Here is a 16,371-nt window from a genome sequence, read left to right as displayed (position 1 = left end):
ACACATTCAAAAATTAACAAACATTCAATCCCAACAAAGTCCCATTCAAAATGTTAAATGAAAAGAGCCCCTCTATGCCCACTATGAGGTCTTTAAAGAGCTGTTTTTATCTCTTCCTGCTCCATGAGTCATCTTTATTTTACAATCACATATTTACAGATATTTGCTGACTCATAATCAGACTCTTTTTTTTATTTCTGACACAAATGAAAAATAACAGAAGTGACCAAACGTTTAACAAACCACACTTTGGACAGGCACTGAGACTCCAGAGTTTGAACTACTGATCGTAACAAGAAGACATGTTTGAAGTGAGATTTAGATCCATCGGTGCCCGGGATGTAAGGATACACTTAACCCACCATTTGATTCAAATCACGATTTTTGGTTCACTCACGATTTTCAAGAAAACTGGATTGAATAAAAAATTTAGATAAGTATTATTTTATTTCAATCCTCCGATATGGACAGTTGAGATATATATTTTTTCTCTTATATTCATTTGTAAACAAAGTAATCCTTTTTCATTTTTAAGGTGTGTTGTAACCAAGCGGCAACCTCCGGTCTAAAAATATGAGTCCAATGAGGAAGTGTTAAAAACTGCAGTTCATCGAGTGTCCACTAGAGGCTGGATCCAGAAGTACCAGAAACCACATACACACCAATTCAAAGAGCCGATCTTTACAGCAGAAATAAACATGTTTACAGCCTGGTTCAAAAGATGAGTGTAGTCTGGATAGATCATTTCTCGATGTCCTCTCACTGTGAGGGGGTGAATTTTTTCATAACGCGGTAATTTGGAAGATATTGAGATTACAAGTCTTCCAATGAGAGGCACAGCTGACTGCAGGAACACTGCAGCTGTTGGCTAGGAGGCTCAAACCCCGCCTCTTTACGTCACACTGGCTTGACAGCGGCAATATGGCCGCCGCTGCCGATTGGCCTCAAAACAGCTCTTCAGAAACAGACGGGTGATATACGTCCATATTTTATACAGTCCATGGTTGTAACTTAAATAAAACCTCTGCACACTTTTTTTTCTGCAACTTGCAAAAAATACTAAAATGACCGTACAAAAATACCTTTTCAGAAATTTCAGAACATTTATAGAGAAATGGAAAGTCAACAATTCCCAAATGAATGTATTAAATATTCAAACAAATAAGGTAAATCTCTTTAAATTAGGGATGTAAATTATAAGTATTTACTGTGATCGATCTTTGGAAATCTTAACGATCAATTATCGTTTAATCAGTAAAAAAACGTTAACGATTTCCACGTCAAAAATAAGATTTCCCCCTGAATCAAATTTTCCTTCATGACACAGTGTTTATAACTGACGATATTAAACAGCTACGGATCATATTGAGGTGTTCAAAATGTTAAACACGCTGAATATCAACGTGAGGAGCGGGCTTATAAATAATCTCTGTGGACGCATGGTGACAGAGTGAAGACTCAGACTACAACATGTGGATTTACTGCAACAGGACGACTGAACAGGATCAGATTCTGAACTCAGTGTCCAGTTTTCTCCTTCTTATTGAGAAAAATAAGCATGTGAACGTTGTCAGGTGTCAGCCGGGAGCGCAACCGGGTCAGAATCAGTCCGGCGGCGGAGAAAAAAAGCGCTCGTGGAGACCTGTCACTCAGCTGAGCGTCTCCGCTGTGAGCAACACCTTCAGTCAGCTGATTCTGAAACATGCTTTAAACTTAAAACACCTCCACTCAGCGAGAGACGAGAGAGCGGCGCAAGAGACTTTGTGATGTTGAACAAGCGGAGTGAAATGCAGATAGCGCCCTCTACCGTTTAAAAATGATTTCCCAATACATATTCTGTTGGATCGATTTTAATCCACCCTTATTTGTTTGGATTTTTTACCGTCTTGCTATATATCCTTACATCCCTAATCGGTGCATCAAACAGGAAGAGAGAGATTATTGAGCACTCACAGGAGTGATGATCAGAGGGGCGGAGTTTGTACCTTCATCATTAAGAGAAGGACAGAAGAATGGGAGGAGTTTGTCAGTGAAGGAGCAGCCAGTGAAGGAGTAGATAAGAGCTGCAGAGTCTACGTCATGAAAGGAGACCAGACCGTCCTCATAGTCCACAAACACCCCCACCTTCTCAGGATCAGACCTCAGAGAGAGAAGGACTGGAGGCTCATCAAAAGCTTCATACCCTTTTTCATTTCTCAAACATAATAACCAGACACCATCCTCAGGACTCAGGTAGATCAGTCCCTTCCTGTTGATCGACTCTCTGACCACTCCTAAATCCCATTTAGTTTTTCCTTTAACCTGAACCTCGAAGTAAAATCTGCCTGAAGAGAAACTCTGCTTTCCTAGAACAGAAACACAATGAGAAAACCTCTCTGGGTTGTCTGGGAGATTCTTCTTCACATCACTGAGATGAACTTGTTTCCCATCATCAGACAGGATGAGTTCAGGATGTGCTGTATCAGGATCAAGAGTCACATCCTCTGCGTACTGCTGGACTCTCTTCAGCTCAGGTTGAAGCAGCTTCTTCACCTCTTCTCTGAGAGTCTCCTCCAGCTGAGCAGCAGCTCTCACCACAGTCCCCTCATATGAAGGTGGACGGACATGAACCTGTGTCCAGTCTTTGATTGGTGGTTGGTGGTTGATGTTCAGGGACTGGACTCTCTGGAGAAGATGGAGGGGGTCTTCAGAGCCTGAGAGCTGCTTCACTTCAGAGCTTCTCTTCTTCAGCTCAGAGATCTCCTCTTCCAGCTGGTGGATGAAGTCTTGGTCCTGTTGCCCTGCTGTTTTCTGCTTCTCTTTGATGGAGTCCATGAGCTCGGCCTGGCCTCTCTCAACAGACTCCTTCAGAGCGGTGAAGACTCGAACACCTTCTGCCATCTCTCTGTCTGCGTCTCTCTTACCGAGGTCGGCTGAGTGTTTGATCTCCTGAATCTTCACTCGTCTGTTCTGGATCATCTCCTGGATTGCAGCGTCCGTCTCCTCCAGCTCGGCCTTCTTGTCTTCATATTCTTCTCCCAGAGGAACAAACTCGTGGGTCTTGTGGTCTAAAACAGAGCAGAGCATGCAGACACACGTCTGATCGGTCTTACAGAACAGCTCCAGAGGTTTATCGTGCTTCGGACACATCCTGTCCTCCAGGTTCTCCACGGCGTCGATCAGCTGGTGTCTTTTCAGACGTGGAGCTGTCAGGTGAGGCTCCAGGTGAGTCTCACAGTAGGACACCAGACAGTCTAAGCAGGACTTCAGGGCCTTCAGTTTGGTCCCAGTGCAGACGTCACAGAGGACTTCTCCTGGTTTGGACTCTTGTTGCTCTGAGCTGCTGCTGCTGGCTTCCTGCTGAGCTTTGTCTCTGAACTGAGCGACCATCTCAGAGATGAAGGTGTTGACGTACAGATCGGGCTTTGAGCTGAAAACCTTCTTACACATGGGACACAGGCACTGGTCTTTGGTACTCCAGTGTTCAGAGATGCAGTCTTTGCAGAAGTTGTGTCCACATGGTATGGTGACAGGATGAGTGAACACATCCAGACAGATGGAGCACAGGAACTGGTCCTCAGGTCTCTGGTAGTTTGCAGCAGCCATATCTGCACACAGAGAAGAGAGAGACTCGATTTAAAACACACAATGCAGAGGATTACCCAGAAACATCAAGGTGTTTGAAGTCCAGAGTGAACTCTGTGATGGTTTGGGATGCCATACCATCTGCTGGTGTATGTCCTCTGTGTTTTATCAAGTCCAGAGTCAACACAGCGACAACACTTCTTGCTCCATCTGCTACAAGCTTCATGGAGATGCTGACTTCCTGACTCAGAAGGACTTGGCACCTGCCCGCAACGCCACAACTTTCACCAAGTGGTTAGCTGCCCATGATGTTCCTGTGCTTGATTGGCCAGCTCACCTGACCTGGGCCCGTCTGCACGTCCAGCCGTTACACAAACAGGACCATTAGTCTTAACATACCGTTATGGAACGGCCCATTTGGCCGTAGCGTTAGCCGCACGCACGACTGCAAATAATTGGCCAATTAACTAATTGTGCCATGAAAGTGAGGCTGGTGCAAAAGGTCATAAGTCCAGGGAACCTCCTGGAAAACCCCGAAAGTCAGCAAGTCAATCCTCAAAGAGAACAAACAAGGAGAAAGGGAAAATCTGGCTTCAGATCTTGAACCAGGTAAATGCGTGTAGTGTTTCTGAGCGTGCTCAGTAGAAGACCTACAAAATAAAATCAGCAACATGAAAGCGGCTTTGAGCAACAAGCACCGCCACCAACGTGGTCCTCCACCTGTCCCCCTATTGAAGGATGAGGACTTGTTAACAGAGTTGTGTTGGGAAGGATTCCCTTCAGGGTGTTGCTGGTAGGTTACATAAGAATAATGTGGCGTCTCCTGAATCTAAATTTGCAGTATATTTCAACATCGTCTTCGTCGTGAGAAAAAGAGTCGTTGATGAAGATTTATCGTCCTAATTTTCGTTAACGAATTGAACACCGCTCCTCGCTGTTACAACCAATTATATCCACCCTCATTGAACCAGAGGACTTCCTGAAACCACAGGAGAATGACTGATCTGGAACTATGGATGACGCATATATATTAAAATCTGGCAAAACAGGAAGAGCAGCGTGTGTCACTCAGAATGTTAACGGTCAGCAGTGATCAAAACGTTGTTTCTGTTTTCGTGAAAGTTTCAGAGAAAGATCTGAAACGAGTTTCTTTAAATTAGAAAACATTGCTGCTGAAAGTTATCAGTCACAAAGAAACCAGGGAACTGTGACTGACAGAGACTCAGAGTGACTCTGGTCCTCAGATCTCACACAGAGTCCGGTTCAGTTTGTTAGACCGGTCTGCTGGTGAACAATCAGAGTCTCAGTGGAGCTGAAGTTTGGAGTGAGTCCTGGTTGTTGAGAGTGTGAATATGATCAGGAGTACTCACCAGTGTTAGTCAGAGACTTTAGAACGCTGTGATGGACTCAGTTTGAATCTTCTCTCAGAGAAAGGTCCGGTCTGCGTGTGTCTCCCGTTCAGATGTTAAGTTTTGTTTCTTCAGAGTGAGGTTGGAGCTCCTCTCCTCCCTCATGTGTTGCTCCGCCTCCTGACTGCAGCTCTGTTTCCTCCCTCTGACTCCACTGTTGTGAAATATCTGGTTTTACACTCTGACCGGATCTGGTTCTGTGTCATTAATAAGCCTACAACAGAACATGGTCTTCCTTGAATATAGATGCTGTGGTATGGAAAGGGGCTCAATCCTCAAAGAACTAAGATGGAAACAGTGAATCCTTTTTTAAAAGGGATACTCTGGTGTTTTTGAAGTGTAGGATTTTAATGTCACTAGTAGTTGTAGCATCCACATTACAGAGGCAGCTCAGCTCTGCCTCTGTAATGTGAAGCTCCAGGGAGAAACAGCATTATGATTATTTTGTTATTATATTATTATTATTAAATATATATATATATATATTTAATTTAATACATGAATTCATTTTATTTGTCATAATTTTGTATTCAATTATTTTTATTTTTAATTATTTTTGTATTTTGTTATTATTAATAGTATTTTTAAATAGTATTATAAGAGCTTTTTTATAAATAATGTATGTTTTTTATTTTTAATATTATAAAAAAAAATGTAATGAACTTTTTTATTTTATTAATTGATTTTGTTTTTAAATACTGTTATTATTTAATCACTTCTTTATTTTATTATTATTATTATTATTATTAATATAATTATTTTTATTATTTTTATTGAATTAATCTACTAGTTATTTTTTCATTTACAATCATTTACTATTTCTTATTTTTGGAGGTTTTTTTATTTTGTTATTATTTTATTTTTGTTTTAATTAATTCAATATTTATTATTTTTATTCTTTATTTTGAACTTTTTTTCGGACCCCACACAGACGTGCTCTTCTGCCCGAAAAAACCCTGAAATATCCCTTTAAGTGAATACTTCTTTACGTACATCTCTTTATCTAAGTATCTATAAAATCATACCAAACGTCATCCCTGGAGACAATATTAAATAAATCTATCTTTGTTTCTTACGGGTCATATTTAGTGGAACATTAGAGGTTTTGGTGCAAAAACAATGAGCCCAGATCAGACTGAAGCAAACAGGAAGTGAGGTCAGAGGGTGTTTTGTTTGTGATAGCCTGAGAGACTTCAAACCAAACCTTGTTAGATTTCCATTATTTAAAGGACTGGTAAAAGTATCTCCAGGCACCACAACAATACGCCCCCCCTGCACGGCGTGCCGCTGATTCATGGCGACCAGCAGAGTGATTAGTGTTGAAAGAGGTGTCACATGACCCGCTGTTAGAGCTTAGAGCGCGGCACCAGGAGGTCCAGCAGCACAAGGTTCAACCTGAGCTGTGCAGGAAGGGAGCAGCAGCTGTGGGACACACCATGGCAGGGACCAAGAAGAACCCAGGTGAGCCTGGTGGTGGAGCTCCACGGGGAGGAGACCCGGGGCAGCTGGGCGACAGGGAGGTCGCACCCACCTGGTCCGAATCGTCCCCCCTGTGTTTGAGGTGAAACTTTGTGATGTTCAGTCTGTCTTTAACAACTCTCTCTCTCTCTCTCTCTCTCTCTCTCTCTCTCTCTCTCTCTCTCTCTCATTGCAGTTGATGCTGATGAGATTAAAAGGCTAGGAAAGAGATTTAAGAAACTCGACCTAGATAACTCCGGCTCCCTGAGCGTGGAGGAGTTCATGTCCTTACCGGAGCTGCAGCAGAATCCCCTCGTGCAGCGAGTCATCGACATATTCGACACTGACGGGAACGGAGAGGTGGACTTTAAAGGTAAATGACACAGAGAGACCCGCATCAGATATTAACACTAAGAAGTTCTATTGTCTCATTTTAAACCAGGAGACCAGGTTCTGGACTTTAAAGTGAAATGTTGTCCTAGTCTTGCCTGATAGAGGATTTCAGCTGCTCAACAGTTCAGGATCTCCTTTGTTGTATTTTATGTTTTCAATGGGGGACGAGTCAGGACTGCAGGCAGACCAGTTCAGCACCTGGACTCTTCTACTACAGAGCCATGCTGTTGTAGTCCGTGCAGAATGTGGTTTTGCTGAAATCTGTAAGGTCTTCCTGAAGACGTCATGGTCTGGATGGCAGCATGTGTTGCTCCTGAACCTGTAGATATAGTTCAGCATTAATGGAGCCTTCACAGATGTGGAAGCTACCCATGCCCTGGACTCTTCTGATCCCCATACCATCAGGGACTCTGGCTTTGACCTGTGAGCTGATAACAAGCCGGGTGGTCCCTCTCCTCTTTAGAGCGGAGGACACAGAGTCCAGGATTTCATCAGACCACAGGACAGTTTTCCACTTCCCCTCAGTCCATCTTAAACGGGCTCAGGTCCAGAGAAGTCTCTGTGGTCCTGGATCAGGTTTATATATGGTTTCCTCTTACATGGTTCAGTTTGAACCTGCATTTGTGGATGCAGTGACTTCAACTACAGAGTCATGTCTGTGTTTAATGCAGTGACTTCCACTACAGAGTCATGTCTGTTTTAAATGCAGTGACTTCCACTACAGAGTCATGTCTGTTCTTAATGCAGTGACTTCCACTACAGAGTCATGTCTGTGTTTAATGCAGTGACTTCCACTACAGAGTCACGTCTGTGTTTAATGCAGTGACTTCCACTACAGAGTCATGTCTGTTTTAAATGCAGTGACTTCCACTACAGAGTCATGTCTGTGTTTAATGCAGTGACTTCCACTACAGAGTCACGTCTGTGTTTAATGCAGTGACTTCCACTACAGAGTCATGTCTGTTCTTAATGCAGTGACTTCCACTACAGAGTCATGTCTGTTTTAATGCAGTGACTTCCACTACAGAGTCACGTCTGTGTTTAATGCAGTGACTTCCACTACAGAGTCATGTCTGTTCTTAATGCAGTGACTTCCACTACAGAGTCATGTCTGTTTTAAATGCAGTGACTTCCACTACAGAGTCATGTCTGTGTTTAATGCAGTGACTTCCACTACAGAGTCATGTCTGTGTTTAATGCAGTGACTTCCACTACAGAGTCATGTCGGTTTTTAATGCAGTGACTTCCACTACAGAGTCATGTCTGTTATTAATGCAGTGACTTCCACTACAGAGTCATGTCTGTGTTTAATGCAGTGACTTCCACTACAGAGTCATGTCTGTGTTTAATGCAGTGACTTCCACTACAGAGTCATGTCGGTTTTTAATGCAGTGACTTCCACTACAGAGTCATGTCTGTGCTTAATGCAGTGACTTCCACTACAGAGTCACGTCTGTGTTTAATGCAGTGACTTCCACTACAGAGTCATGTCTGTGTTTAATGCAGTGACTTCCACTACAGAGTCACGTCTGTTTTTAATGCAGTGACTTCCACTACAGAGTCACGTCTGTGTTTAATGCAGTGACTTCCACTACAGAGGCATGTCTGTGTTTAATGCAGTGACTTCCACTACAGAGTCATGTCGGTTTTTAATGCAGTGACTTCCACTACAGAGTCATGTCTGTGTTTAATGCAGTGACTTCCACTACAGAGTCATGTCTGTGTTTAATGCAGTGACTTCCACTACAGAGTCACGTCTGTTTTTAATGCAGTGACTTCCACTACAGAGTCACGTCTGTGTTTAATGCAGTGACTTCCACTACAGAGTCACGTCTGTGTTTAATGCAGTGACTTCCACTACAGAGTCACGTCTGTGTTTAATGCAGTGACTTCCACTACAGAGTCATGTCTGTGTTTAATGCAGTGACTTCCACTACAGAGTCATGTCTGTGTTTAATGCAGTGACTTCCACTACAGAGTCATGTCTGTGTTTAATGCAGTGACTTCCACTACAGAGTCATGTCTGTGCTTAATGCAGTGACTTCCACTACAGAGTCATGTCTGTGTTTAATGCAGTGACTTCCACTACAGAGTCATGTCTGTGTTTAATGCAGTGACTTCCACTACAGAGTCATGTCTGTGTTTAATGCAGTGACTTCCACTACAGAGTCATGTCTGTGCTTAATGCAGTGACTTCCACTACAGAGTCATGTCTGTGTTTAATGCAGTGACTTCCACTACAGAGTCATGCCTGTTTTAAATGCAGTGACTTCCACTACAGAGTCATGTCTGTGCTTAATGCAGTGACTTCCACTACAGAGTCATGTCTGTGTTTAATGCAGTGACTTCCACTACAGAGTCATGCCTGTTTTAAATGCAGTGACTTCCACTACAGAGTCATGTCTGTGTTTAATGCAGTGCTCTTTGTTCTGCAGAGTTCATTGAAGGCGTGTCCCAGTTCAGTGTTAAAGGGGATAAGGAGCAGAAGCTGCGCTGTAAGTATTCGATATTTACTGCAGTGTTTCGTTTTATCTCAGAGCCTCAGTCATTATCGTGAACCGTCTTTTGTCCCGTGTCAGTCGCCTTCAGGATCTACGACATGGACAAAGACGGCTACATATCCAACGGGGAGCTCTTCCAGGTCCTCAAGATGATGGTGGGCAACAATCTGAAGGACACCCAGCTCCAGCAGATCGTCGACAAAACCATCATCAACGCAGACAAAGACGGAGACGGCAGGATATCCTTCGAGGAGTTCTGTGCGGTGAGTGTTGAGCGCCGGGTCCGGCTTCACGTCCCGAGTCACTGTGAGAAGTCCCGATGCGTGTGAGGTCACTTCCTGCATGGTTTAAAGTTCTCCGTCACCACAACGCTACACAATAGCGTGTAGCGCAAGCTAACCTTTTTATCTTCTTAATGAAGATGGGTTTGGTTAAATAAAGATGGGTTTGGTTAAATAAAGATGGGTTTGGTTAAATGAAGATGGTTTGGTTAAATAGAGATGGGTTTGGTTAAATGAAGATGGTTTGGTTAAATAGAGATGGGTTTGGTTAAATAGAGATGGGTTTGGTTAAATGGAGATGGGTTTGGTTAAATGGAGATGGTTTGGTTAAATAGAGATGGGTTTGGTTAAATGGAGATGGGTTTGGTTAAATGGAGATGGGTTTGGTTAAATGGAGATGGGTTTGGTTAAATGAAGATGGTTTGGTTAAATAGAGATGGGTTTGGTTAAATGGAGATGGGTTTGGTTAAATGGAGATGGGTTTGGTTAAATGAAGATGGGTTTGGTTAAATGGAGATGGGTTTGGTTAAATGAAGATGGTTTGGTTAAATAGAGATGGGTTTGGTTAAATGAAGATGGGTTTGGTTAAATGGAGATGGGTTTGGTTAAATGAAGATGGTTTGGTTAAATAGAGATGGGTTTGGTTAAATGGAGATGGGTTTGGTTAAATGGAGATGGTTTGGTTAAATGAAGATGGTTTGGTTAAATGGAGATGGGTTTGGTTAAATGGAGATGGGTTTGGTTAAATAGAGATGGGTTTGGTTAAATGAAGATGGGTTTGGTTAAATGAAGATGGTTTGGTTAAATAGAGATGGGTTTGGTTAAATAGAGATGGGTTTGGTTAAATAGAGATGGTTTGGTTAAATAGAGATGGGTTTGGTTAAATAGAGATGGGTTTGGTTAAATGAAGATGAGTTTGGTTAAATGAAGATGGTTTGGTTAAATGGAGATGGGTTTGGTTAAATGAAGATGGGTTTGGTTAAATGAAGATGGGTTTGGTTAAATGGAGATAGGTTTGGTTAAATGGAGATGGTTTGGTTAAATGAAGATGGGTTTGGTTAAATAGAGATGGGTTTGGTTAAATGGAGATGGTTTGGTTAAATGGAGATGGGTTTGGTTAAATGAAGATGGGGAGAGTCAAATGAATATTTTTTTGCTTTAATCCCTGCTTCCTGTTTTCTCCCTGCAGGTGGTGGGTGGATTAGACATTCACAAAAAGATGGTGGTGGACGTCTGACAACCTCCTGTTCTCGCTGCGTTTACTGAAGTTCTGCTTGAAGACGTCGTCCAGCTTTACCACTCTGTTTGTTTTCAACAGAAGTATTTTCTCTGTGAAAAACCTCCCCCCCCTCCTCACCCCTCCTCACCCCTCCTCACCCCTCCTCCTCCTCCTCCTCCCCCACTCCCTCCTCCCCCCTCTCCCCCCTCTCTGAAGCCAAACTCTCACCAAGTATTACCGAACAGGAACTCTCAGTGACTCGACGTCGCACTTTAACAGCGGACGGACGGCTTTTTAACGCAGAGCGGCGGTTTCAGTCTGGTGGAGGAAAGCTGGAGTGTGCGTGTGCGTGTCTCTGAGGCGTGCGTGTGTGTGTGTGCGTGCGTGTGTGTGTGTGTGTGTGTGTTCTGTATGTTTTACTGGTTTTTCAAGGTATGTGGGTTTTTTATATTTATTTTGGTGTCATAGTTTTTGTTTGGAGAATCAGAGGAAGATATCTTAAAGTAAACTTTAGTGGACGAGTGTGTTTCGCCGTGATGTTTTACTTGATTTCAGAAACAGAGCATGAAGTGCCAACACCACATTTATTGACATGCAGTTGACTTACAGGTGAAATCTGTGTCTTTATTTTAGAGATGTAACCGTATTATTGAATGCATTTATCTTACTGGAGTGTTGCATTATTTACACTTGAACATCAGCTTCATTTTACCGTCACGTTTGGCGATGCCAGAAACAAACGGGCAGATGTGCACTGCATGTTTTTAAACGACAGACTTTGACTTAGATGAACAGATGGGGGGGGAATCCTTTTCCTTTGTTTAGGCGCTTTTGTGTTTATTAAGCAGCAAGTTTGATTTGTATTAAACACTTAGATGTTGACGTGAACGTTGTTTAGAAACTGGTAAGAACTCTCTGACACGGCGTTGAAAGCTGAATCCGTGAAATCTTTGGAGCTGACAAATTCCACCAAACGCAGGAAACTCTCCGTTTGGTAAAGAGATGTCAGAGTTCTCGCTCTGCACACACCGACTGATCTGAATTCAAAAGGAGGGAATGAAATCAGGAAACACGCTAACGGTTCCCTCAGACCAAAAGTGAAGGCAAAATGAAAAGAGCAACACAATCGTGCAAAACGTGTCACATCCTTTCAGTAATTTAAATCCAAAATCCAAATCCTCCAGACTCGTCGTTCAGTGTCTGAAAGGACAAAGAAGAGCAGAACACCTCACATGAACAGCAGGAAACCAATGTTTAACATCGTCCTCTGAAGATGTTCAGCAGATTCATCAACTGATTGATCGTTGGAGATCTTCTGAGATCAAATCAAACCCTACTAATGTTCCTCTCATCTTACTAACAGACCTGAAGAATCCTCAGTCCCTGTTTGTTTTCATGAACAGTCAAATCTGCTCATATGGGGATGAAAGCGCTGCAGTCAGGCAGATGACTTCCTAGATACAGTGAAACTGAGACTCTGTGGACAGATGGAGATACAGCGAAACTCAACCTGTTGATCGTCATTAAACAAGTCAAATTTAAACGTTTAATTTTGCCTCATAACGCAGGACTCAGACAGATTTCAGTTGACTTTAGCGGGTCTTACCAAATACAGTGAAACTGAGACTCTGCATTGATAGATGGAGATAGAGTGAAAGAGAATTTGTTTATTGTAATCAAACAACGGTAAAATCTGCTAACTATGGGTTGGTTGTTCTGTAGTCAGTTAGATTTCAGCTGACTTTATCATGACTTCCTAGATACAGTGAAACTGAGACTCTGTCCACAGATGGAGATACAGCGAAACTCAACCTGTTGATCGTCATTAAACCACAGTCAAATTTAAACGTTTGGTTTTGCCTCAGCGCTGGAGTCGGACAGATTCCAATTCCACTTCCTAGATACAGTGAAACTGAGACTCTGCAGCGATAGATGGGGATAGAGTGAAACTTAATATTTTTGTTGTAACTAAACCAGGATAAAATTCAATCTTTACTTTGTCTTCATAGCACTGTAGTCAGATTTAGGCTGACTTTAGCGTTACTTGCTAGATACAGTGAAGCTGAGACTCTGCGTCGATAGATGGCGATACGTTGAAACAGAATCTGTTTATTGTCATTAAACCACAGTCACCTTTAAACGTTTGATTTTGGCTTCATAGTGCTGGAGTCAGATTTAGGCTGACTTTATCATGACTTCCTAGATACAGTGAAGCTGAGACTCTGCGTCAATAGATGGCGATACGTTGAATCAAAGTCTGTTTATTGTCATTAAACCACAGTCACATTTAAACGTTTGATTTGGCCTCAGCACTGTAGTCAGATTTCAGCTGACTTTATCATGACTTCCTAGATACAGTGAAACTGGGACCCTTCAAAGATAGATGGCGATGCGGTTGAACAGAAACTGTCTTTTATAATTAAATCACAGCCAAATTGAAACGTTTAATTTTGCCTCATAGCGCTGGAGTCAAACAGATTTCAGCTGACTTTAGCGGGTCTTACCAAATACAGTGAAACTGAGACTCTGCGTCGATAGATGGGGATAGAGTGAAACTTAATATTTTTGTTGTAACTAAACCAGGATAAAATTCAATCTTTACTTTGTCTTCATAGCACTGTAGTCAGATTTCAGCTGACTTTAGCGTTACTTGCTAGATACAGTGAAGCTGAGACTCTGCGTCGATAGATGGCGATACAGCAAAACTCAACCTGTTGATCGTCATTAAACCACAGTGAAATTTAAACGTTTGATTTTGCCTCAGCGCTGGAGTCAGACAGATTCCAATTCGACTTCCCAGATACAGTGAAACTGAGACTCTGCGTCGATAGATGGGGATAGAGTGAAACTTAATATTTTTGTTGTAACCAAACCAGGATAAAATTCAATCTTTACTTTGTCTTCATAGCACTGTAGTCAGATTTAGGCTGACTTTATCATGACTTCATAGATACAGTGGAACTGAGACTCTGTCCACAGATGGAGATACAGCAAAACTCAACCTGTTGATCGTCATTAAACCACAGTCAAATTTAAACGTTTGATTTTGCCTCAGCACTGGAGTCAGACAGATTCCAATTTGACTTGCTAGATACAGTGAAGCTGAGACTCTGCGTCGATAGATGGCGATACATTGAAACAGAATCTGTTTATTGTCATTAAACCACAGTGAAATTTAAACATTTCATTTGTCTTCATAGCGCTGTAGTCAAACAGATTTCATCTGACTTCATCGTGACTTCCTAAATACAGTGAAACTGAGACTCTGCGTCGATCGATCACGATACAGGGAAAGAGAATTCGTTCGTTCGTTGTAATTAAACCACGGTGAAATCTGCTGTCTGGGTTCATAGCGCTGTAGTCTGACAGATTCCAATTCGTCTTCCTAGATACAGTGAAACTGGGACCCTCTGAAGATAGATGGCGATGCAGTTAATCAGAAACTGTCTTTTATAATTAAACCACGGTCAAATTGAAACGTTTATTTTGGCTTCATAGCGCTGGAGTCAAACAGATTCCAATTCGACTCACTAGATACTGTGAAGCTGAGACTGAGCGGACAGAAAGACCGACGCTCCCCAGCTGAAACAGAACGCTGATAGATGGTGTCCATCAGGAGGAGGAGGAGGAGTTAATCAGCTGTTCGTGCTCCATGTCGTATCAGAGGATTGCAGATTGTGTTTAAAGCTACCTTGTCTTCACTCGTTGGTCTGAGCGCCTGATCGTTGAACAACATGCAGAAACGCTCCTCGGCCTGCTCAGACTCATTTCCGTTTTTAGTTGGGATAGGCTGCGCGCGTTTTTACTCCTGTAAGATATCGTTAAAAAAAAAAGATCGGAAACAAGCTTCTTCATCGGAGGAACGGCAGAGACTGTAAACAGAACGCGTTGTGTTCTGTGGCGATCCGTGTGTTTGCAGCTCTCCTCTTGCTTTTTGACTTTCACATCTTTCTACTGGACCCTGAGGGGGCGGGGCGGGGGGGCGGGGCGTCTGCCGCGCCGCAAAGACTTTTCTACCTGAAACGGACGACTTGTGACGTGTTTGCATGACGTGTGATCTGATCTCTTTGTTTTCTTCTGCCTGTCGCTGTTTGCATGTAGATCAGCTTTTCTTAAAGCTCTTTTTTCAAAGCTGGAGTTTACCAGGCTGGTCTCAGCATTTAAGGAAATGAGCGAAACGTCTTGCAGATGCAAAAACGAATCTATCCTGTGCATGCAAGAAGAGTATGTGGTAGTATTACTGGTGAGCACTTGCACTGACGAGATCATTTTCTGTGAGGTAGACATTTTTATACTCTAAAATATGCATGTTTAATAGTTAGAGATCATGAACTAGCTACTTTCAATATCCCTTAAACAGAGTTGTTTCTTTAGCTGTAATAGTTTCATATTTTAAAGATGTGAACTGGTGTCAGGGTTGTGTTATTATCAGATATAATGTTCTATTATTAGACGTGTTTCATGGTGAGGATCAGTAATCTGAACATATTCTCGTGTTTCTTTCTTTCTTTTTGTTGCATTTCAGAAGTTTTGGCTCATTTCATTTGAATCCGGTGAGGCCGTGTTGTTTACATGTTAATAATGATGATAAATAATAAAAACATGAACATTTCAAGCACGTGGATGTTGCCAATAAAATACGTTAAACATGAATTATTACTCCTCTGAAACACTGTACTCTCTCTGCCACACGCTCCGTAGTTCTTCTGTTTCTGTCCGAGCTTCCTGCTGGTTTTGATTTCAGGGCGGAGCTGCAAAGTCTTCTGTTGGTTTAAAGGGACGTTTGTTTTTGTTTTTCTTTTGTTGGACTCAGTCTTAGATTTTTACTCCTGTTTTCATCTCTGCTGCATCACTGAAACTTCATACACAGAAAAATGAGAAATAAACTGTTTGAAAGTTGTTACAAACGCTGTCGTCTTTCTGTTCACAGTTCACCAAGGTTCACAGTCAGAAAGACTTTATTTAAAGGTGACATATCACGCTTTTTTCATCAACATATATTGGTCTAAGAGGTCCCCAAAACATGTCTTTAAAGTTTATGCTCAAAAAAACACTTTGAAATCAGATTCTGGTCTGCCTGTAAAACCCTCTTCTTCAGTCCTCCTCAGAACAGTCTGTTTTCTCTCTGACCACGCCCCCTCAGGAAGTGGGTGTGGCCTCGGCTCTCCAGCACGTTGATCTAATGTTTACATGTTGGCTGAATATACACGGCTGCTCACAGACCCGCGTTACTTCAACCCTCTGAATCTGATCCAGAATCTGATCCTGACGGAGAGGCGCCTGCAGCAGGACCTTTCTGAACCATTGGTCACAGATTTAGTGTTTCTTGTTGTTTTATTTGTCAGCATGTCGACGTGTGTCTTGGTACACAGCTACGAACATGTAGCTATGTGGCTATGCTAACTAGCGCTAGCACTTATCCATGACAAATAAAAATCATCCACTAGATCTTCAAATCTGCAGACGTGGGGAGTCAAAGCGACCTTTGTGTTTATTAAGACAGCCTACAACTAGCATGCCTCCCTCCTAAGCTCCTTGTTAGCACA

The 16,371-nt window shown here is 42.4% G+C and overlaps 2 protein-coding genes across 2 annotated transcripts in view; one reads left to right on the top strand and one right to left on the bottom strand.

Moving 5' to 3' along the window:
* LOC117815347 (calcineurin subunit B type 1-like) overlaps positions 1-15,732 on the top strand; it is a 43,524-nt gene extending 27,792 nt beyond the window's left edge. Inside the window, exons 3-6 of the mRNA XM_034687001.1 lie at positions 6,628-6,804; positions 9,260-9,319; positions 9,404-9,588; positions 10,796-15,732. Of these exons, the coding sequence (XP_034542892.1) occupies positions 6,628-6,804; positions 9,260-9,319; positions 9,404-9,588; positions 10,796-10,843 (470 nt within the window). The 3' untranslated portion in view covers positions 10,844-15,732. The remainder of the gene's footprint in view (positions 1-6,627; positions 6,805-9,259; positions 9,320-9,403; positions 9,589-10,795) is intronic.
* Positions 1,670-5,052, bottom strand: LOC117815346 (E3 ubiquitin-protein ligase TRIM21-like). Its single transcript, XM_034687000.1, has 2 exons — positions 4,935-5,052; positions 1,670-3,587 (listed from the first exon to the last, which is right to left on the bottom strand). Exon 2 carries the CDS (start codon positions 3,583-3,585, stop codon positions 1,939-1,941), a length of 1,647 nt encoding a protein of 548 aa, XP_034542891.1. The 5' UTR covers positions 3,586-3,587; positions 4,935-5,052; the 3' UTR covers positions 1,670-1,938.
* Positions 15,733-16,371: the final 639 nt, after the last annotated feature.

Source organism: Notolabrus celidotus, chromosome 7 (genome assembly GCF_009762535.1).
Source record: "Notolabrus celidotus isolate fNotCel1 chromosome 7, fNotCel1.pri, whole genome shotgun sequence".
NCBI classification, from domain to species: Eukaryota; Metazoa; Chordata; class Actinopteri; order Labriformes; family Labridae; genus Notolabrus; species Notolabrus celidotus.
This window is presented reverse-complemented; position numbering and strand designations above follow the sequence as displayed.